The sequence below is a fragment of the Caretta caretta genome, chromosome 3, assembly GCF_965140235.1.
Source record: "Caretta caretta isolate rCarCar2 chromosome 3, rCarCar1.hap1, whole genome shotgun sequence".
NCBI lineage: Eukaryota > Metazoa > Chordata > Testudines > Cheloniidae > Caretta > Caretta caretta.
Genome location: NC_134208.1, coordinates 204,037,632 through 204,059,993, shown reverse-complemented (window position 1 = coordinate 204,059,993; position 22,362 = coordinate 204,037,632). Strand labels below are relative to the sequence as shown.

General features: G+C 43.1%; 1 protein-coding gene across 1 annotated transcript in view; it reads right to left on the bottom strand.

The window, feature by feature from the left end:
* Positions 1-1,013: 1,013 nt before the first annotated feature.
* The window catches only part of FERMT1 (FERM domain containing kindlin 1), a 39,946-nt gene continuing 18,597 nt past the window's right edge, over positions 1,014-22,362 (bottom strand). The window contains exons 8-15 of the mRNA XM_048842538.2: positions 16,555-16,686; positions 16,346-16,395; positions 12,954-13,078; positions 12,057-12,163; positions 10,803-11,024; positions 8,431-8,555; positions 6,052-6,193; positions 1,014-3,225 (exon numbers count right to left, since the gene is read on the bottom strand). Coding sequence (XP_048698495.1) covers positions 3,052-3,225; positions 6,052-6,193; positions 8,431-8,555; positions 10,803-11,024; positions 12,057-12,163; positions 12,954-13,078; positions 16,346-16,395; positions 16,555-16,686 — 1,077 coding nt within the window. The 3' untranslated portion in view covers positions 1,014-3,051. The remainder of the gene's footprint in view (positions 3,226-6,051; positions 6,194-8,430; positions 8,556-10,802; positions 11,025-12,056; positions 12,164-12,953; positions 13,079-16,345; positions 16,396-16,554; positions 16,687-22,362) is intronic.

Sequence of the window (22,362 nt, the reverse complement as noted above, 5' to 3'; positions counted from 1 at the left end):
AGACAAGCCCTGAGTCAGTCATGAACCGATGCCCCAGCAAGCTCCTAGGGGGCGTGGTGCTGTTGGAAGTGCCAGCTTTTGGACAACAGGGAAAAAAAAATGGAGGTCTGGAATACCTGTGGTCACTATGGAGGCTATGGCGCTTTTGTAACAGTAGGGGCAGCATATTGCTTGTCAAATCAGCTGTGGGTGCAGAGAAAAATATTGGCAATGTGTCCCTCGATAAACACATCACAGTGGCGGTGGACAATATTCCATACAGGGGGATGAGACTCAAGCTGGCAAAGACCAGGAGGTAGAGGAGGGGTGGCCAACCTGAGCCTGAGAAGGAGCCAAAATTTACCAATGTACGTTGCCAAAGAGCCACAGTAATACATCAGCAGCCCCCTCCCCCATAACAGCCTCCTGACCACCAGAAGCCCAGCCGATCAGCGCCTCCCCCTCCCTTCCTGCACCTCCTGATCAGCTGTTTTGTGGCATGCAGGAGGCTGGGTGGGGGAGGAGCGAGGGCACGGCCAGCTGAGGGGTAGAGTGGGGGCAGGGCCTGAGGCAGAGCCAGGGGTTGAGCAGTGAGCACCCCCCGGCATATTGGAAAGTTGGCGCCTGTAGCTCCAGCCCCGGAGTCGGTGCCTAGACAAGGAGCCGCATGTTAACTTCTGAAGAGCCGCATGGGGCTCCGGAGCCGCAGGTTGGCCACCCCTGAGGTGAGGAATCTTTAGCGTGACCCTTCTAACTCACTTCGGAGTGATGTCAATGGGCTGTACGGGGTACCATTTCCAGCACTCCTTGGGCGGGAGGATGGTTGGCACGCTGCTAAGCTTCTGAGAGTTCACGACTATAAAGGAAAACTAGGGGAAAGACGTCCTCCAGGCTCCTGGATGAGTATATAGGGCCATCCTCCCTGCACCAGCAGGACACCATTGTTTGAAGGGTAGCAAAGATTAGCATGAGCGCAAAACAATGGAAGTTAAAGATACCGCGTGTTCGATACACAATCCCAGCGACAGCCTTCCTTGAATACAAAAGTGTGTCTTTATTTAAGGGCTGGAACAGCAAAAATGTGTTTCAAGCCAGGCTAGAGTGGGAAACATTTCAAAATCTTACTGCACGAACATTCATATATACACAGCATACCACGTGGTTCCCTCCTGCTGCCGGCAGCTCTAGCATGCTGTGGGGTGTAGGCAGAACTCCCCATGGCATGAAGCAAAGGTAGACTTCTTCAAAATCAACAGCCTAACACAGCCTGTACCTTGGATTGCAAGATCAGTTCATGCTGCCTCTCTCTGATCTCACAGTGTCGCCTAGTGGGTAGAGCACTGGACAAGGACTGAAGTGCCCACGGTTCTGTTCCTGGCTCTGCCATGGTCCTGCTGGGCAACCTTGGGCAAGTCACTTCACTTCCCCCAGACCTCAGTTTCCCCATCTGTAAAATGGGGATAATGACACTGACCTTCTTTGTAAAGGGCTTTGAGATCTACTGATGAAAAGAACTACTTACTACTGTTGTTAGCAGCTCCCGAGCAGGCATTAAGTAGCATAGAAGGCTTTGTATGGTCCCTCTGCACCACGAGTGAATTTCACTAGTAGAACACCATTGGGTCTAACTCTTCCCACAGAAGGCTAAAGAAAGGGGAACAGCGCTGCTATAAGAAGAGGGAATGCTCCCCTTCCTCTCCCTGGCTTGGGTTTGTGGTGCTCCTCCACAGCTCCTCCTCCTGTTTCAATCCACTTGAACCCTCATGCGCATACATCGGTATGCGTCAGGAATAACTCCACTGCAGCCAACAGAGAGACTGGAGTAAAACCAGACCCAGTGAGAGAAGAATCAGGCCCGACGACAGCCCAAACAAACAACACCTAGCAGTGATTCTGTAGTGACAAATTCAGCATCTCAGGATGCATGAAATCTTGGGGGTGTGGAAGCAACCCACGTACTGGGTGCCGTACTTCCTTAAGTGCATCCATGCCATTTAACTTGTCAGCATTTTATGACTATACCTGGATTACCCTGTCCAGGGATCGAGCACTTTGCTAACAGTTGAGCACTACAGGCCTGAGCCAAACCCCACTGAAGACAATGGGAGTCTCACCATTAACTCCAGTGGACCTATCTGTCCAATGAAGAGGGATTTTGTTTTGCAGTTGTGAAGTGTGTATCTTGAAACCCAAGTCCAAAGGATTCAGCATTACAGATTTTAGTATCAACGTTCCCACAGATAATTCAGGTCTCAAGTAGATAATAGCATGTAATCACTTTTGCCCAGAATTTAATGCCACGTTCATAAAATAGCGAGGAAGCACATTTACAGGCCTTTGTAAAGTGTTAATAATGGAGAAATAGCTATTAAAACAATTATTTTAACATCAAAATGAAAATATTCCCCAAAAGACTAATGTTTAAGTGCCAAGGTTAATACCTGTGCTTGACTTTATGCACAGGAGTTGTCCCTTTGACTTCAGTGTGACTTCGTGCCTGTGAATCGTCCAACAACAGCAAAAAGTGTTTGCAGGACTGGGTCCTTAACTGATCCTCAGAGCTTGATAGTTCCATGTGCAAGACAGATCACAGAGTACTGAAAGGACCATCCTATGTATATGATAGGTAGTATTTTGTTCCAGTAATATAGCTTTCAAATGTATATTCATGTAGCCTTAGCTCTATTAATCCTGAGATAACCTAGAAAATGGGAAATCAATGGCAGTTGCACCAGTGTAACAGAGAACAGGACGTGTATCCCAATATCCTCAAATTCCTTGTTCAGGATGCTAAAATAGGTCATCTACGTTAAACAGGAAAGAATGGGAAATGTCCATCAACAAATCAAGATAAAGTGAACCTTTGGTGAAATCTTCACGTAGCACGAAAACAACTAACCAAAGAAGTCTTATTTCCCTAATGTTGATCAAGAGTCACCTTATCCCATCCCTCTGACACAGGATAAGTACACGGTCTGCTATTCCATCAGCCAACAGAAGTAACAGTACAAGAGAGAAAATCTTATATATTGTCTGCTCCTTTTTGCCAGCAAACAAACATGTTGCTTCACCTCATTCCTGTCCTCCAGTTAATTTATGGAACAAATCTTCATCCAGTGTTTCATTTTGGTCTTTGGAACGAGTGGACAGGAAGATGTAACCTCCAATGTATTCATGGACAACCTTGCAATCTGCACTCAGGCACGTGAAAGCAATGGACACATTCTGATCAAACTCAATTGCAACCTAAAGAGAAAATGAACAGCAAAAACCAGTAATGAAAATAAACAAGATCACCTCTGTACCAGTGATCACGTGAATCTTTAGAATAGACGGAGCCCAATAAATACCTGTTGGTCTATAAATGCCTAAATAAATAAATAAATAGCTGGCATTGCTAATAAGAGTAGTGTGGGAAAAGGATTTCTGAATTTTCAGTAAGCCCTTTTTCCCCAATCTGTTCAGTTAGGGCCCTCTTGTGGTCAAATCTTCCTTACTGTTTTTACAGCCAAAACAATAAGCCATTTCACTGATCACACTAAGGTAGCTGGGGAAGTTCCTAGCTTTTAAACAGATCAGTGGGAATGTTGCAAAGAACAGGAACGACCCTACTTTGAGACTGTATGCAAACAAGTTAAAGAACGTTACTATTTAATTATTGTTCAGGATGTCATGTGCTGAATCCAAGTGTGATTTGGGGGCTAGAATTCTAGTTGTACAAAGCCCCAAAAGCCAGCTGAGCTGGCTTTTGGGCAATTCTGCCTCCTTGTGATCCTGGTATAGCAGCTCCTCACCACACCCTCCCAGACCCTGGCACACACGGGCATTCTTGGGGGGTAGTTGGAGCTTCTCACACTTCTGTTATCCCTGGCTTCTGGAAAGGCCCTTGGGTCTAAAGGGAGCCAGGTGTAAGCTAGAGCAGGGGCTTTCAACCTTTTTCTCTCTGAGGTCCCCCCAACATGCCATAAAAACTCTATGGCCCACCTGTGCCACAACAACTGTTTTTCTGCATGTAAGTTGCTCAGGTATTGGCTTCAGCCCTGGGTGGCAGGTCTTGGGGACCCGGGCTTGAGCCCCATGCGGTGGGGCTTCAGCTTACTGCCCTGGGCCCAAGCAAGCCTAATACTGGCCCTGCTTAACAGACCCCCTGAAACCTGCTTGCAGTCAGGGGGCCCCGGACCCCTGGTTGAGACCCACTGAGACAGAGCAGCCTGAAGGCTGCTCTGACTTATGTCAGGGGTCAGGCTACTCTCTGGCCCCCGAATCTAGGATTCACAAAAGGTGTCTTAAAGCCACCTTTACCCTCCAATTACCAAATCCTACACTGAGCAAAGCGTGGCTGGACCAAGGAAGCTGAGTGTCTTTGTAAAAATGACATTGGGGCGCTCCATATTTACCCTCTCTCAGCGACTTATGCATTGAAGTAGCAGAGCTTGAAGATTATTTCCATGTTATCCCTGCAAACTCAGCCTGGGATTTGAGTGTCAAGTTGGGTTCTTTCTGCATCTCACATCATTCCCAGAAATCAAGATTCTGCCTCTGGAGTTTAGAGAATGATGGGTCAGACAGACTGTAATCCCAGCTGACTCTGCTATCACTTTACTGGTAAAGCATTAAAAACACATTGGAAGCCGATTCTGCTCTTGAGTTCACCTGTACCATCCCAATGAAATCAGGGGCAGAATTTAACTGAGGGCTGAATTTGTCCCCTTTCTAGTCAGTTACAATGAGCAGATCTGATTTAGGCATAAAGGGAGCAGATATGTTAAACAGGTGCCATTTTTGCATTTTTCTGATTGTGCTTTAAATCTGAGTTTTCAGTCTCTGCCTTTTTAAAAAAAACAGTATAATACCTATGTTGTATGTAGTGTCGTCGTAGCCGTGACAGTCCCAGGATATTAGAAAGACAAAGTAGGTACGGTAATCTCTTTTATTGGACCAACTTCTATTGGTGAGAATGTAGCCTGATCTGTAGATTCTTGTATTAATTATACTGATTACTTAAGAATGCCCAGTTATCACTTTGAGGGTTGACAGGTTCTTGTCCCAAGATCAGGCCCAGTGTTATTAAAATTACTGTAGAGGTGGGAACCCCGATGTGCACAGTTGCAACACTCACCCTATAGGAAAACTTCTGCACTTACAATAGTTTGTTAATACATTTAGCACAGTCACAAACACCCCAACTCAGTAAAGGTAGATAGAGCTACTACAGAATGTCCATCTGCACATCCATATACTCACACCATCTCCTGCAGAACAACCTGAAATGTGAGCCATTATTTTCCTCATCACCAGTGGCCATCATTCTGGCCATTCCAAAGACTATGTCTCTCTCCTACCGTCCGAAGGCTGGGATACAACTTGTATAATATGGTACGCTGATGCCACTATGTCTAACGCCTATTCAGCAGGGGTTTCTCCCCTCTTCCTTATTTGTATTTCCTCACCCTATTAACATTGAGGTGCCCTTCTCCTATATGTTAGTACATCAATGATCTCAACTTATCATCATATATGTTAATTCCTTGCCATGGCACTCTTGTGGGCAGTCATCTGCAGATGTTAACTCATGTTCCTGTGGTTGACTGTGTCGTTATGAGTAGAATTTCCCCTTATACACTCTATTCCCAGTTCCTCAAAACTTGGAGGTTACAATTGGGCCATTTATCTGTGCCTAAGTTCATAGCTTCAGCACTTAGCATAAGGCTTGAGGCCTAATGTCTTACAGGGTACAGGCCTGTAAGTTCCTTGCATGGCTGCTGAATATAATAAAGGCAGAATATAATGAAGACAAGGCAGTGAATAAAATAAAGGCAAACTAGTCCTATGGGCTACAAGACAGACAAGATTTCAAGCTTCAAAGAGCTCTGTGTGGCTCAAAAGCTTGTCTCTCTCACCAACAGAAGTTGGTCCAATACCTCACCCATCTTATCTCGCTAGTCACACAAATGGATTATTTAATAAATCGTGACATCAGGCTAGTTTTGGGCTTTAAAAAATGATCTGGTGAAAGCATCTTCAGGAGATTGAAATGTAGGAATTGGACATGAAAAGCTGTTCTGATTTTACCTGACGTATTTCCCAGTTCACATTCCACTGCTTCATACTGGAGAATCTCCATGTTGTGATAGGATCCCCAGTGGCTGCATCGATCCTAATCAGCCTGTTATAGGAAACTCCCAGCAGATCATCCTTCTTGCTTCCTTTAAACCTGGGGCAGGAGGGTGGGGGGTGAAAGCAGATTCATTTTGCAGCATGTTTCCCTAGTGAGATATTTCACCTGTTCCTTATGCAAGTGTGGCAAAAAGGGGGAGGAGGCTTCTGCTGCCTTTGCACCGGTCAGCCGCAAGGTGAGCGCCCAGAGGCAGCCTGTACAACGCAGGAGGTTGGAGCAGTAACGGGCTTGAATCAAACCTGCTGATCACAACATCCTGGAACTTGGGAAAGTTTGGCTCCTTCTCTGCTGCAGTGCGTGGCACAAGGCAGGCAAGAATATGGCTTGGTAAAATATGGCAGTGGCTATGAAAATACAGCAGAAGAATGTATTCACATGAGAATGTAGCTATTCAGCCACCAACATTTTAGGGAAATAAAGGAGGACTGTATGAAAAACACAGGGAAAAAAGCTTATTTTAAGGGATGTGTAAGAGTGCTGGCCTGTAAACACAGGCATGGCTGGCACATCTTTATTATTATTGTTATGATTTATCTTGTGGTAGCACATTGGCACCCCAATCATGGACCAGGACCCCATTGTGCTAAGTGTTATACAAACACAGAACAAAAATGTAATCCCGGCTCCAAAGAAACTGATACAGGGACATAGCCCCTTTAAGCCTGGGGGCTGCTGGGAGTTGTAGTTTCCACACAGATCACATGATGGCAGGGCGGGTCCATTGACAGTGTCATGTGACACCTGCAGGAGACTATATAAAGTAATGCTCCTGCCTCACTCTGGAGGAGATGAGTATTTGAGGTAAGACCAAGTAAAGTCCTTCCATGGGAACTTGGCAAGGGGCCTAGGAGATAGCTAGGAAAAGCATTTCCTTCCCCCCACCCCACTTGCTGAAAGCTGGAAAGGCCTCTTTAGCACTTGGAAGTGTTTTGTGTTACTTTGATTCTATTTTGGAATCTCGTCTAAGATGACAAAGCTGGCCCTGTGTGAAAGGACTTGAACCAGATCAGAATGTGTGTGTGTGTGTGAGAGAGATATCTGCCTATCAGTTTACAGGACATCATTGCACAAATATGTTATCTATGCTACAAAATCATTCAGTTGTATCACAGTTTAGGACCTTTTGCAGCATTGTTGATGAAACATGGGACAAAGTGCATCCTAAATCGTCTTTATACAAGACAGAAGGCACAAAATAAGGGATGTGCCTTATAGGTTTTTTTTTTTTTGTTTTGCTCTGTAAATTTTGCTGAACTTTTTGGAGAGAGCAATTGTGATTCAATGGTCTAAATTCTGCCCTCAGGTTCACCTGTATATCCCTACTGAAACCTTAGGAAGACCCAGTAGAGCAGCATGAGATGGATGCTGCAAGGCAATAGCTAAGAGCAGAATTGGACCCTATTTGTTCAGGCCCAGCTTCCAGCTGAGGGCAGGTCTACACTATCGGGCTAAGTCGACCTAAGTTACGCAACTCCAGCTATGTGACTAATGTAGCTGAAGTCAACGTAGCTTAGGTCGACTTATTGCGGTGTCTACACCACACTGGGTCGACGGGAGAAACTCTCTTGTTGACTTACCTTATGCTTCTCGTTCTGGTGGAGTACCGGAGTCAACGGGAGAGTGATCGGTGGTCAATTTAGCGGGTCTTCACTAGACCCGCTAAATCGACTCCCAGTGGATCGATCACCACACGTTGATCCCCCGGTAAGTGGAGACAAGCCCTGAGATATGGAGGAGCTGAGAGTTTGCTTTCTGAATGCATATCATACGTAATGAATTGCCAAAACAGGTGTGATGCTTAAAAGAAATGCAGTGTTGCATCTAGTGCTAATGGGAAAGAGCAGGAGTGATGAAATGCAATGCATAGTTGAGAACACGGAGAAGGAAATGGTGCTTTTCCATCTTTGAGTCTATATGAGTGATAAGTCTAGTTTATTCCTCCGGGTACCTTACTTCAGTCAAAACTCATCATGTTTTGTACAATGCAAACACAATGGGGCGTAACAAGGCTCCTAAGTGCTACCACCTAATAAATAGTAATATTTCTATTACCGTAACGCATAGGAGCCCTTGTCCTAGGCCAGAACCTCATTATGCTTGGAGCTGTACAAACCCAGAATAAAGCTGGTCCTAAAACAGCATGCAGGTTTCCAGAATTTAAGATGGGTCCTTAAAAAAAAAAAAGTGTAAGATAGTGTTCTGAGACCTGAGATTCAAAGGAGTCTCTGACAGTCACTGACCAGGAAAACAGCAGGGCAGTCTGACATCATTACCTTACAATGTAGTATGTTAAACCGAACTCAGGGAGGGACTGCCACGCCTGGATAAAACGCAACTTGGCTTCCACTAGCGGCATCCGTGCCACGTTTTGGTGGGCTTCCAGAATGCGGGCGGCCAACTGAGAGAGACAGGGAGAGAGGAAGGAGTTCAGCGGGTGGAGGACTACTGTACAAAAATGTCCTTTGTTTTCTTTAAATAAAATAGTGTCCGCTCCAGGGCCATGTTCAGACACAAATGGTTCAGGATGAAGTAGTCACTGTCCTAAGTAAACAAGGTGCTGTATTCACTCAGGGACAGATCCTGACCTGTGGCCTTGTTCTCCTCAGCGCAGATCAGGAGAGACTGGGGCATAAAGATACCTGCCTGATCCTCATTTTCTGCTGTGCTGGACTCCAGCATAAAGCAGAGCAACCTCAGGGCTGCTCTATTTTATGTTTGCTGCCCACCTCCCCTAAGGAGCATTTCACAGCTGGAGACTGCCGGGATGTTAGGAGGCCCTGGCCACATCCCCTGCACTGCAGGCCAGGTGTCGGGCGGTATAGGAGCTCCTACGGTGGCCCATTGCCACCCAAGGATTCCTCTAGGCATGCGGGAGCCTTGTGAAGCCAGACCTAATGAATTTATGACTGCTCTACCTTGCCTGATTGGTGCAGAGCAGCGGGCGTGCACGGAGGGAATCAAGTGACAGCACAGGAAGAGCTTTTAGCTTCCAAGCTGCACATTCAGGACAATATGGCGCTCCGATCCCAGCTAGCCTGGGGCGACGGCTCATTCCAGCACCCTGCGCTGCCTCAGGCTAGCGATTCTTTGGCTGGCTCGTTTCTGGTTCTCATCCTACATCCTTGTTTTGGCCCGGCGCACTTCCCTGTTTCTGCTTTGCGCTGGGTCCACTTGTGGCTGCTACCCCGACTTGCCCCGCAGAAGCTCATGGCGTGGAAACTGCATTGCCGTGCGCAGAGTCACTCTGGAGCCATGCTGCTGGAATGCTAAATATGCTGCCCAGGAGCCCTGCAGAGTGCTGGGGAAATGGACCCCGCTCACCTGCTGGGGTAGGCAGATCAGGTTGAAAGCGAATGAGAGAAGCAAGCTCCTTTATGACACCAGGCCGTTGTTACATTTGGTACTCATTCATGCCCATTGCAGTCACTGCACTTAGCCTCACTCGTGCAATCTAGTGACAAGTACATCGGTGCAAACAAAGGTGCTCTTTGCTAGGGAGCAGATTTACCACGCGGATTCCTGATCTAATGCCAGGGCTGGGCTCTGGAAGCCTATGAGGCCTGCAGCGGGGGCCCCTCTGAGTCTGTGGCCCTATAAAAGGAGAAAACCCTACGGAGAGAGCTGAGTTGCAGGTAGCTCGGCTATCTGGCTTTGGAGAGGAGCCTGCTGATAAGTTCTGGGAGGAATGGGCTGACTTGATTTGTTACATGCAACAATTCGTTACTCAACAATTGTAACTTGATCAATTCAAACCCACTGAGTGACAAACTGGTACAACTTCGGGGGGGGGGGGGGGGTAGAGCTTCCTGGCAAACTTTTTTCCAGTCCTCCCCAAATTTTTGAGACTTCAAAACTTTTCCTGTTTTGAAACAGGACGAAACTGAGCCCTTTTTAAATGAAAAACGAGAGAGAGAGATCAACCCTCCACCCTAGAATAGCCAAGAGGTTCAAGTCCCTGGGCTGCCTCAAGCAAAGCACAGCCTTAAACCTGGGTCTCCCACCTACATCCCAGGCAAGTGCTCTAACCACTGGACTATTGGCTGTTCTGGGAGGTGGTGTTTGCAAGTACGTACATACATATCTTCTGGTGCCTCCTCCCCCGACCTAAGAAACCTTCTCGCCAAAACAGACCCTGTCCCGTGAACTTTTTCTGTTTCAGAGAACTGGCTTTTTCCAACAAAAAACAGTTTAGCCAAAACATTTCCCGACCAGCTCTGCTAGGGGTTGGGGCACCACGGGAGGTTTTTCTCCTCCTTTCCCAGTCTAGGGGGCTACTGGAGGACCCTACCTACCTAAGGTACAGACAACCCCGTCCCTGGTGCATCCTTCTGGGGTGCCAGCACCATCAATAGGAGGTGGCCGCTGGCTTTGGAGCCAGAGGGGTGGCTGCAGGGGGCTTCCTGGGAGAAAGCAAGTGTTGAGAGCCTGTCGCTGTGTTTGTTTTAAAGAGACAGGCCTCTCATTCAACCCCGAGGAGGAGAATTATTGTTGTAAGATATTCCTGGCTGTGGCCAGGAGCCCCTTGAGAAGTTTCCCAGCACTGTTCTGAGCCAGTCCGACCCTGGGCTCCACCCCACAGCGTATCAGGAGCCTGTCACCTCTCCTTTCCCAGGGGCCAGCCTAATCCTGATGACGCCAGCCGTACCTGTTTGGACTTGTATTTTTTGGCATATCGTGGTGAGACAAAGCGTTCCGGTTTCATGTCCACGCTCTCTGGATCGGAGACCGCCTGCGGAGACGTGGTCCGGTTCTTCATCCTCAGGAATGAAAGGATTTTATGCACCTCGGGCTGGTAAGAGCTGTCTGCCATTGTTTTGCCTTTCGCAGCTAAGACACAAGCAGCCATCCAGCATGCATATTGATTCTCCTGCAATAAAAACCCAATCGTTTGCAATTACTGGCCAAATTCTTGCTGTTTGTTGCTCACAAGCCGTTCATTATGATCATTCAACACCCAAAATTCAAGCTGTGTCGATTAGTTTCGTTTGGACAATGCTGCTCTCTGATTGAGTTAGTGTAACTCAACTCAGACAATTAAGTTTGTGAGTTCCAAAGCGGCTTCCCTGGAATATTCTGATGTTTATTTGAAATCAGCTGTTAATATTCTGGCTTGGTAGAACATTCACACAGGGCCTGACTTTGAGAAACACCTAGCATATGTAGTTCCCACTGGCTTCAGTAGCAACTGTGGGTGCTCAGCATATCTGACCCACAGGCATAAACAGAGCAGAAGCAAATTCAATATTTTATCCAAGTGAATATTTGTGGGAAGCCATTTGATACATTCTCTTGGCTCCAGCAATGGCTACTGAGCCTAGTGAGTAAAATAAAATGCTTTGGAATAGAGCCGGGGGGAGAGATATTTTCCATGGAACTTTTTTTTGTGACCAGAATGAAAATTTTCACAAAGAATCTCCATTTGGGTCAACATGACAAATTTCAGTACAATAAAATTCAAAGTGTGTGTGTGTGTGTGTGTGTGTGTGTGTGTGTGTAAAAATCACTCTTATTTTTCGACTATCCTTCCCACTGCTCGTTTTTCCAGTGGGAAAACGTGAGGGGAAAAAAAGAAAAAAGTGTCTGAAAAATTCAAAACAAAACATTTTCATTTATTTTGAAATTTTTCACCGTGTGCGTACTTGTTTCAAACGGCTCTGCATGTGACGACATGAATGAACTCTGTTTTCTTGTTACTTTATCCCCTCTACCAGCCCACAGCCCATTCGCCTGTTTTGTCCACTTGTGGCATCCTGTCTGACGTAGATTGTGAGATCTCTGCGGCATCTTTATTTATCCGTACAGGGTCTATCACAGGTGCTGTTCTGTGACTTGCCTTCCTAGGAGATGCCATAATAAACATCCAGAATGAGGAATGTGCTTTATGTGTCTCATTACTCACATTATCGCATCTGAAATACACTTCATTCATGCCATCAGCAACAGGAACGAGTAATTTAATTCCAAATTTTCTCCCGGCTACATTTACATCCGGTACAACTTCACATCCTAAAGGACAGAAGGACAAAAGGAAATGAAGGATACATGCATTTAGTTCCTGCTCCTCTGATGTTAACTATTATCGCCATGGAAAGGCTGTGTTTAAATGACTGTTTCTGAGATCTGTGGGTAAGATTTTCAAACATTAGCCCAAAGCGAGGCACCTAAATGACTGGTCTAATTTGCAAAAGTGCTGAGCACCTGCAGTGCTAAGAGCATGATGTTTAACTCAACACACAAGGATGTCTGAAATCCTCGACATGGATCTGAGCATTATAAAGGAGATGTGTTTAGTGGAATAGGGTAACATTTCCAAAGGCACCTAACTGATTTACGAGGCTAAGGCCCATTTTCAAAAGTGACTAGTTTTGAAAATGGGTCTTTGGCACTTTTTGGAATTTTACCCCAAATCCTCTATTACCAGTTTACTTTTCCTCCCCCAAGGACAGAGGTGAGAATTTGCCTTAAACATACAGTATAAATATTTGGAAACAGAAGTGTCTCAAAGAGAGGGTCTGATCTTCATCTTCTCTCAACTTCCACTGAGTTCAGTGGCCCTCAGCACTTTGCAAGTCAGGCCAGATAGCCCCAAAGAAGGTGTTCCGAGCCTAACACCATTTGGCTGGGCCTCTTTCTGCAGGTAAAGCCTGTATGATCAGGCCCCAAACAGGCCAATATCTGTAAACAGCTGTAGGATTAAGTGCTACCATATTTATCTTTTAGTATACAATTTACAATGAATTCTAGATTAATTTTTCCATACTATGAATGAAAGAGTAAAGGAAAAACAAATGCCTACCTTTTAGGTTTAGCTTCTCAATGGGTTCCCCCTGCCCAGCTTCCTTGTTTTTAAAATAAGATACTGAAGTGTCTTTAAAGACAAACCAATACTGCTTGAAGGCTTTTAGCGTTAGCTTCTTGGGCCTACAAATAAAGAGGATGTGAATCAGTTTTATGGCTTATATTGCAACCTTCAAATCACTGGGCCATAGACTGCTCTCAGATACACCAGTATAGATCCAGAGTAGCTCCACTGAGGTCATTCATTTACTGACTTGAGAGGAGTTACTCATGATTTGCACTTTTGTAAGTGAGAGACAGCTCAATCCCCATTGTCCAGAACAAACTCCAAGCTACCCTGAAATCCAGGTATGTTTATACCCAGAATATTGATGAAGGTCCATTTTTAAGTTTTACATTAATAAAACAGTATCAGTCTCTTCTAAAAAGGCTAAATGAGGTTTTGTCTGATAAATACACTACTGCTAATACAACATATACATTAATTCTGATGCTCCAGATGGTTTCCGAGGCCTTGTCTTTATTACAAAAGTTGCATCAGTTTGACTAAATTGATCTTTACTTAGATTGTACGATCTCTGGGGCAGGGACTGTCTTGTTGTTCAGTGTTTGTACAGTACCTAGCACAATAGGGTCCTGGTCCTTAACTAGGGCTCCTAGGCACTATAATAATAATAAATAATCATTTTAAATCCGCCTAGAAAAACTGCTGTAAACCCCTCATGGACACACACTTAAACCCGTTTGACTCTGGCTTTAATCAGTTTCATTTAATTGAGTACTTTGCCAATGCAAGCTAAACCTCTTAAACCAGTTTAAATGCATCTGCCTTAGGAGGAGTTGCAATTGTTTAATTAACCGAGTAACATTTTCTCCAGGACTATCCACAACTTGGGTGCGATTCTCGTCTTGTTTATATTGATCTAAATCAGGAGTAACTCTACTGATAATACACTAGCAAGAGGAGGATCAAACCTAATATGTTTGAAGAGACATAATCACTATTTTAAGTTAAAAACATAATCTGCTTAAAATACTGTTGACTTCAGTAGTGAAACCCTTCATGTCCCAATACTAAAGTTATGATCAATCTTTAAGAATTACAGAACAGTACTGTCCATTTAGTACTGGAGCTGATTGGAAAATGAGCATTTTTCCATCTAGAAAATTTTGACGTCAAAAATCCAAAAAACTTTTTGGCAATGGATAATATTTGGTTTTCATTTTTCTGACGGGAAAAACTCCAAACCACAAAAACAAAACCAATAAACATTTCAGAGGAAAGCGGACACCAGCTGTGAAAACTTTTGTTTAGTCAAAAACCCAATTTTCCAAAAAAGAAGAAGTTTGGACAGAAATTTTTCAACCAGCCCTACTTATTACTCATTTAACAAAACAAAACAAAAACAAACACCATAGTTCAGTAGTTCTTGGGCCAGATGCGAGTGAACTACCCAATATTATCTGGTTTCAGAGTAACAGCCATGTTAGTCTGTATTTGCAAAAAGAAAAAGGAGTATTTGTGGCACCTTAGAGACTAACCAATTTATTGGAGCATAAGCTTTCGTGAGCTACAGCTCACTTCATCGGATGCTCAGATAAATTGGTTAGTCTCTAAGGTGCCACAAGTGCTCTCTTTCTTTTTGCCAATATTATCTATCACTCATACAAATGCAAAGATTGTTTTCCCCAGTATGTTGCAATGACACACAGTGATTCAACAGGATGCATGTGAATGCATCTGTCGATGCAAACATGTTCGGGTTTGCAAAACAGTGTATTTAGCGTGCAACAAAGCAAGTATTAGTACACTACTAGCCTTTTAAAGGAATGTTTTACATCTAATCTGATTTTCATATATACTTTGAAATGCCTGTGTGATTTATAACATTCGTAATGGTTAAAAATAATCACTGAATGCTGTCTAAAGATAACCGTCTTGATGGGGGTGGGGGGGGAACAAACAATCCATTCCTAAAACTAAGGAACTGATAGCACTTAAAAGGGTTCAGTTCTCTTTCATCTTAACACACCTTGGAAGCATCATGACTGTTGAATTGATTTCTTTTCTGGCAACCTTCATATGCAAATATGACAGCTATATATTGCAGGTTTATTTGAGCCATTTAGCAAGCGAGGTCAGTTCAATATGATTTGTCAAGAGAATGAAACTGATAAATAATCCCACAATAGAAGGCTTCGTTTCTCTAAAAACTGGGTCCGTTTTGAAAGAACAAATGGTTACAATCTTGCAGTTACTGTGATGTGATTCAGTACAACAGTCTCCGCATGATCGTTTGTAATGTGATGATAGAATTGTACTTTTTGGACTGTTTCTTGTGCAGGTTACAGGTTATTAGGCTTGGCAGAATTCAATTTAAAAAAAAAAAATGTTGACAGACATTTTTATTTTTAAGCTTATTTTCCAATTTTAATCAACTTAAATTTTCACAGTTGTGGGGACCCATTGGGGTTCAGATGATGGGGAGGTCAGACATTAATTATTTAATGACAATAGATGTTGATATTAAAAATGTTTAAGTTTTATCATCATTAACACAAATTGTCCACATCACATGTCAAAATATACAAGTAAATAGCCTTAATTCAAAACTCTAAAAACTTCTCAAGTAGCATTTTTCTTACTTTGCCTATCTGCAAACTTTATGATCAACAGAAATAATTTTTCATCTGTTTGTGTGTGTATGGTGAAATCAAACTTTACCAATAAAAAAATCGAACCCTTTGAAGGCTAGGTATGAAAGACCTGATTCACCACAGCATTACTCCAATTTCAAACTGGTGTAACTCCATTTGAAATCCTTTAAATCTGGCCTCACGTTTGTGTTACTGTTTCTAACCAGCTGTAATATTTAAGTATTTACTGTTAAAAATATTAGAAAGAAATGCAAGATTGTGAGGAGGACTTTCCCCCTTAAGTTATAAATTTTTGGAGACAAAAAAAAAAAAAAATCAAATTGGAAGAAAAAAAAGTGAAAAATTTGATTTAGGAAAAAAAGGCAATTTTTTTGTCAAAAGAAGTTTTGATGGAGAATTTTCAGAGAACTCTGATGTATAAAGGGACAGATCTTCAGGAGGTGTAGTTCCCTTGACTGCAATGGAGGTACACTGATGCAGTGTACACCAGATGTACACCAGATCAGGATCTGGAAAAAAAAAAACGTAACAAAAAAGCAGCAAAAAAGGACATTATGCCGAAATGCCAGTTATGTCATTTGTTATATACAAATATCAGATATCTTCACTGCTCTCCTCAAAATCATTGATATAGTTAGAGATCACTTGGACAGGATTAAAAGGCAACAAAACGGAAGGAATCTTTACATGCATAGCTTTTTTTTTTGGTTTAATCTTTATGTATTTACTCACCTAAATAGCCTGAGATTATCTGCAAGTTTCGGTATGTCTGTAATGTCCTCCTAAGGATAATCAAGGATACATTCTATTACAACACACTTCCTAAACTGCTGTCACACTCTTCAGGTCCTGCTTTCTTACCAGAGTTCTCAGGATATAAAGCTAAGGGATTTAATTCAGTGACTTCAGTGGGAGCGAGCTCGGGACCCCAAATGACATACCAAAGTGTTATCCATTTTTCCACCTTCCAGCGTTACTTCCAGATTGGAAAGCGCAGCTTCCACTTCATCTACTTCAGATTCATTTGTGAAGTCTTGTGCCTCTGATGATAACGATAACTTGCTTAAGTGATACTGTAATAAAATATAGAGAGTTGGATTGAAAGGCCTAGTTTATTTCAAACGTACTGTCAATATCACTACCTACCTGTAAGCGAAGACTCTGAAAAGAGTGCAATCGATTTTCTAGGGTGGGGTCCACCTGGTGTGGGCCTCCATAGTGAGGAATTAGGATGGAATTTCCATTGACTGTAAACGATAGGGTAAATACAATAGGATTTCTAATGCAATTATTGCTAAAAAGCTTGTACGGCGATTCCCATTGGTGACATTCCACTCTTGGATAATTCTACATTCTGTCAGGGTGCCCCCCCACCCCCTGGCTAACAATCTCACCCCTGGCCCCGCAAATGTTTCTAAAAGATGTTCTGGTTCAAACAGGAATTATGCTAGGGAAGTTCTATGGCCAGTTGTGATGGGGGTAAGCAAGGCCCAATTACCCACCTAGGCTACACCTGGAGGAGGACCCAGGGAGCAAGGAGGACTAATTAAAGAGGAGGCTCCGCTGGACAGGAACAAGGGGAGCCTATATAAAGCCCATAGCTGAGAGCAGAAGGGGGTGGGGCCGGGGTGATGGAGGATTCCCTGACCCCAAATGAAGTCACTCTGGAAACTGAAGAAGAGTCTATTAGAGAGGGAGAATGGGTACAAAGGGGTTGTCTACACTTACAGAGCTGCAGCGCTTAATGAAGATGCTACCTACACTAGGGGTATAGATTTTCCCCTGAGCGACGTAGTTGTACTGATATAAGTTTGTAGTGCAGGCCAGGGCAAAGTAGGGGAAAGAAAAGAATAGAAGCAGAATCAGATGATGATAGCAGCAAAAAAGAAAAGCTGAGGAAGGAAATAGCCCAAAATGTTCTCTTGGTAAGATCCCTAGCCAAAGAAATAAGATTACACAATATTAACCCTGTGAAAGTAGCTGCTTGGATTTAAAAAAAAGTGTAGGGGATATTGTAAGAGCTAGGAAGCTGTGGGATGGTGATCTTCTAGTTGAACGTAAAAACAAAGAGCAAGCTGATAAACTGCTAAAAACTAAAATCCTGGGAAAGTTAAAATAAGTTGCCAGCTACCAAAGTATTTGACTGAAATAAAGGGTGTAACAGATGGCATGGTATTAGAGCTGACCAGCGATGAGATAACCAGAAGCATAGGAGAAGATAAAGTATTAGTCACTTCCTTACTAATGAGTAAACGAGAAGAAAGCAAGGCATCAACAGCTGTACTGATTACATTCAAGGGAGCAACTACACCTGGGAAAGTAACATTAGGTTTTCAGATACTAAGAACTCAGCCATATAACCCCCGCTCTTAAGGTGTTATCAGAGCCAATGGTATGGACATGTAGTGGCTGTTTGTAAAGGGAAAACAAGACGTGGTAAATGTGGGGGAAAGCATTCCTATGAAAACTGTTGAGAAGAGACAGAGGTCATGGGTCGTAACTGTGGTGGTAACAACAGTCTGGCATACGGAGGGTGTATTGGGGCAAGCTAAAGAGATACAAAAAAGACAAAAACTGTCAGTAACATGTGAAAACTGGAAGGAGACTTTCAAAGCAGCACGTGGAGAAGAAAAAGAGACAATCAGCACAGGAAAAGGGGACCCGCAGACAGAGCCTTGTTCTATAAAGAATATGATAAACGCCGCATAAGGAATAGGTTTTCCCAATTACCTACCAGTAGTGAAAAAAGAAAGGTTTATTGCATTTGTGATAAAAGTGATGGACTATATATGACAAACGGGGGGAATCAGAAAAAATGAAAATTAACAGAAGGGCACTGGAGAAATACTTGTATATTAGCAACTTGTCAATGGACCACATTTGTTCAATTTTGAATGAAGTTAATGGTGAAATATGACTAGTACGGGGATCTCAGTCTTTTGTTGGAATGCACACAGCCTGACAGCACATGGTCAAGAACGAAAAGGAAATATCCTGGAAATGAAAGCTAAACCAGATGTCATATGTAACCAGGAAACGTGGCTGAAAAGCTTGCCTTTAAAATTCCAGGGTATCTTGCTGTTTGGCAAGACCAAAAACGAGGAAGAGGAGGAGGTGTTTTGTACTTTCATAAGGAAAAGATTAAACGACAAAGCAGTCGAGAATGAAGAAGCAAGCCGACCGTACAATACTGCGAGATCCCAATGCAGAAGAGTAATATTTCTTTAAGGATTTATACTATTTATAATTTGTGGCAAATTAGGAAGTTCAGAGCTACAAGAGATAGTGAAGAATGCTAAAAGACCATATGTTATATGCAGTGACCTAAACAGTCATCATAAATTGTGGGGAAGTAAGACAACTGGTAAACATGGTGCATGCTTAGAAAAGTTCATTGATGAAAACAATCTAGTAGTTTTAAAACAATGGCACCCCAGCTAGATTTAATGCAGCAGGTAGTAGTTTTTCCTAATTACATCTGGGAATTATAACAACAGGTATCGAAAGTAAATGCAACTGAGAAGTATATATGGAAGAAGGAATGGGGAGTGACCATTTCCCTGTATTTATTACTTTTCAAGGGCAAAGTAAGGTGGAAGACAATGGAAAGTGACCCACCTGGAATTTTAAGAAAGCTAACTGGGAGCTATTTACAAATAAATGTACTGAATTTGTGAATAATCATTGGGTGAGCGATGACAGAGAATTTCAGTGATAATGTAACAAAGGGATTAATGGCAGCAACTACGGTAACCATACCTGGGATATTTAAGTACCCCAAAACTAAAAAATAAAACTAAAAATCACTTTCCATGGTGGAATGAGGAATGCAAAATGGCAGTTAAAGAAAGAAACAAATCCTATAAAAAAGCAAAAAAATACAATGAATAATGAAGATCTAATGAAGTATAAAAGTAGTAAGGCAATAGCACAAAGAATTATAAAAAACAAAAATCAAAGAAAGGGTTGGAGTAAGTACTGTGGGTGGATAAACTAAGATCCCAAGACATCAGAAATATACAGGCAAATTAGAAGAATGAATGGAATTCAGACTAAGGCTATGTCTACATGACATCATTTACAGCTGTGCCATTGTAGCACTTCTGGTGAAGATGCTCTAAGCCGACGAAAGAGAGCTCTCCCATTGGCTTAATAATTCCTGCCTCCGCGAAAGGCAGTAGCCACGTTGGCAGGAGCTCTCATATCCTGTCTGGGTAAAATTATGGAGCGAATGGAAGATTGGATGCCTATTTGAACACAATGGCATTACAGAGATGGTGCAGAGCATTTTACGAAAGGAAGATGCACCACTGAGCACACTGCATAATTAGAAACTGTAATGCAAAGTAGTAGGAGATACAGGGGTCTTTATTTTTGAGTAGAAGGACCATACAGGTCAGAGTTGGGAAGTTATGTCGAATATATAGAATATTAACACTTCCCTGCGGTGTACCATTTTTATCAACCTAAGTGCTGGGGTAGGTGTCACTCTATTCACCCTGCTCTGTGGGTTAGGAGCAGGAATATTGAGGTGGCAGAAGAGAGACTCAAAGTGTTGAGAGACCTCCGGCTGGGGAAATGCATGGGATTTCAAGTTCTCCATTGCTAAAGCCAAAGGATTGTTTTTTAGAAAAAGGAATGTAAACAGTATCTGTATGGAGAACACATGTAGTTAAAAGGTTCAAATTCTGAGGGGTAATATTTGATACTAAATTACTTTGGAAAGATCATATAAACTATGTTAAAGATAAATGTACAGGAAGGATTAATCTGTTTACAAGGCTTCAGAGTAGCAGCCGTGTTAGTCTGTATCCGTAAAAAGAAAAGGAGTACTTGCGGCACCTTAGAGACTAGTCTTTACAAGGCTTGCTGAGACTAACTGGGGGTGGATAAGAAAACACTGCTGATGGCATACAGAGCCTTAATCACACCAGTTATGGACTATGGCTGCCAAGCTTTAGGGGCAGCACTAAAATCAGATCTTAAAAAATTAGATTTAACGCAAGCCCAGACACTACAAATGGTGTGTGGTGCATTTATAACACCACCTCTGTGTGCACAGAGAGCTGCAAGTGAAATGCCAGTTACGCTGTGAATGAAACTACTGGACCTAACTTTCTGGGCCAACGTTAATGGGAACTGCAACGATGAAAGTGCTAAACAAATTTATGAGCATTGTTGGGAATTTGATAGGCAAACTATAGCCTACCATGTTAGACAGCCACGTGCCGTTCGAGATGAAGTGTGGAGGCAGGAATTGAAAGACCAGGAAAAGCCAATGAAATCAAAACTTTCAGTCATGGGAAAATGAGTTATGGATGGAAAGTCACATGTCCAAACATGGATATATATTTACTTTATAAACTTAAGGGTAAAAGAGAGGCAGTAGGTGTTTAAAAATGCAGTATACCAGTATATAGATGAAAAGTGGAGTCGGTTTTGTTAAATATACGCAGACAGGTCCAAAAAAAAAAAAAAAAAACCAACCAAACAAAAAAGACCAAAACAAACCCAAGACGGGAAGAGTAGTGACGGTATATTATATACCAAAATTGGGCATCAGTACATCTAAAAGAATCTCTGACTATTTGGCTGTCACGCAGAGGTGGATTAAAGGTCTCCTGGGGCCCTGGGTTGGAACAAGCAGGGGGGCCCCGGCACTGGAACTGTGGCCTGCCCCACCCCTTCTGCTGCAGCCCCACTCCTGTTCTACCCATGGCTCCACCCCATTTCACCCTCACCCCTCCCCCCCCCCGAGGCCTCACCCCATTCCACCCATGGCCCCAACCCATTCTCCCCCTTCCACCTCCCTCACTGCGGCCCCAAGACTGGAGAAACTCTGTGCCGCAACGGGGAGAGCTCCTCCAGCCTCATGGCTGTGGGGGGCGGAAAGAGAGATTTTTCCAGTAGCCCCAAATTGGCCAGAGCCTCTGGGCACGGACCCCGTGCGATAATCTGCCACTGTTGTCACAACAGCTGAACGAGTAGCAATAAATTAGATCTGGGATGTATGCCCAGCAGCAGTGGTAATTTTTTTCTGATTCAATCTCACGCTTTATGGCAATAAAAAAGGGCATCTCAGTACGTAGAAGTGATTTAATCAATTAAGTTATATTTCTAATAACAGAGTCCGTACAGATGGGGATACGTGTAGCATTAGCTTGGACCCCAGTACATATTGTGTTAACACAGAACGAAATGGCGGACAAAGCAGCTAAAAATGCTGTAAGAAATGGAAGGATTGACATAGAAATACACTTGGGGAAACCTGGTACAGAGAAATGTAAAAGACAAATGGCAAAAAAATTGGATTAATGAAAAAGGAGGCAGAAGATTTTTTGAATGGTGCCCTAGAGTTCTGACATATATCATAATACAGGGCCTGGATTGGACTATGGAAGTGCTTTTATTAAGAGTACAATCTGACCATTGTGGCTTAAACAGAAATCTTTTTTAAATAAAAAGTCAAGAGATGGACTATATTTACCTGAAGGTGGAAGAAACAATCCATCATCTTTGATGGGTATGTCAGGGCTTTAATAAAGAAAGGGAAAGGCTTTTTGAGGAATTCAAACATATTAAGGAAAAATAATTACATTATGTGATTTAGTAAAAGAACTGGGAAATGGGGTATTATTAAAGAGGCACTGTTACATTCCCTGAAGGACACCGGACAGAGCAAGAGGCTAAAAACCGCTAAGTATTGAGGAGTTATACCATAACAAGGAGAAAAAGAAAAGAAAAAGCGG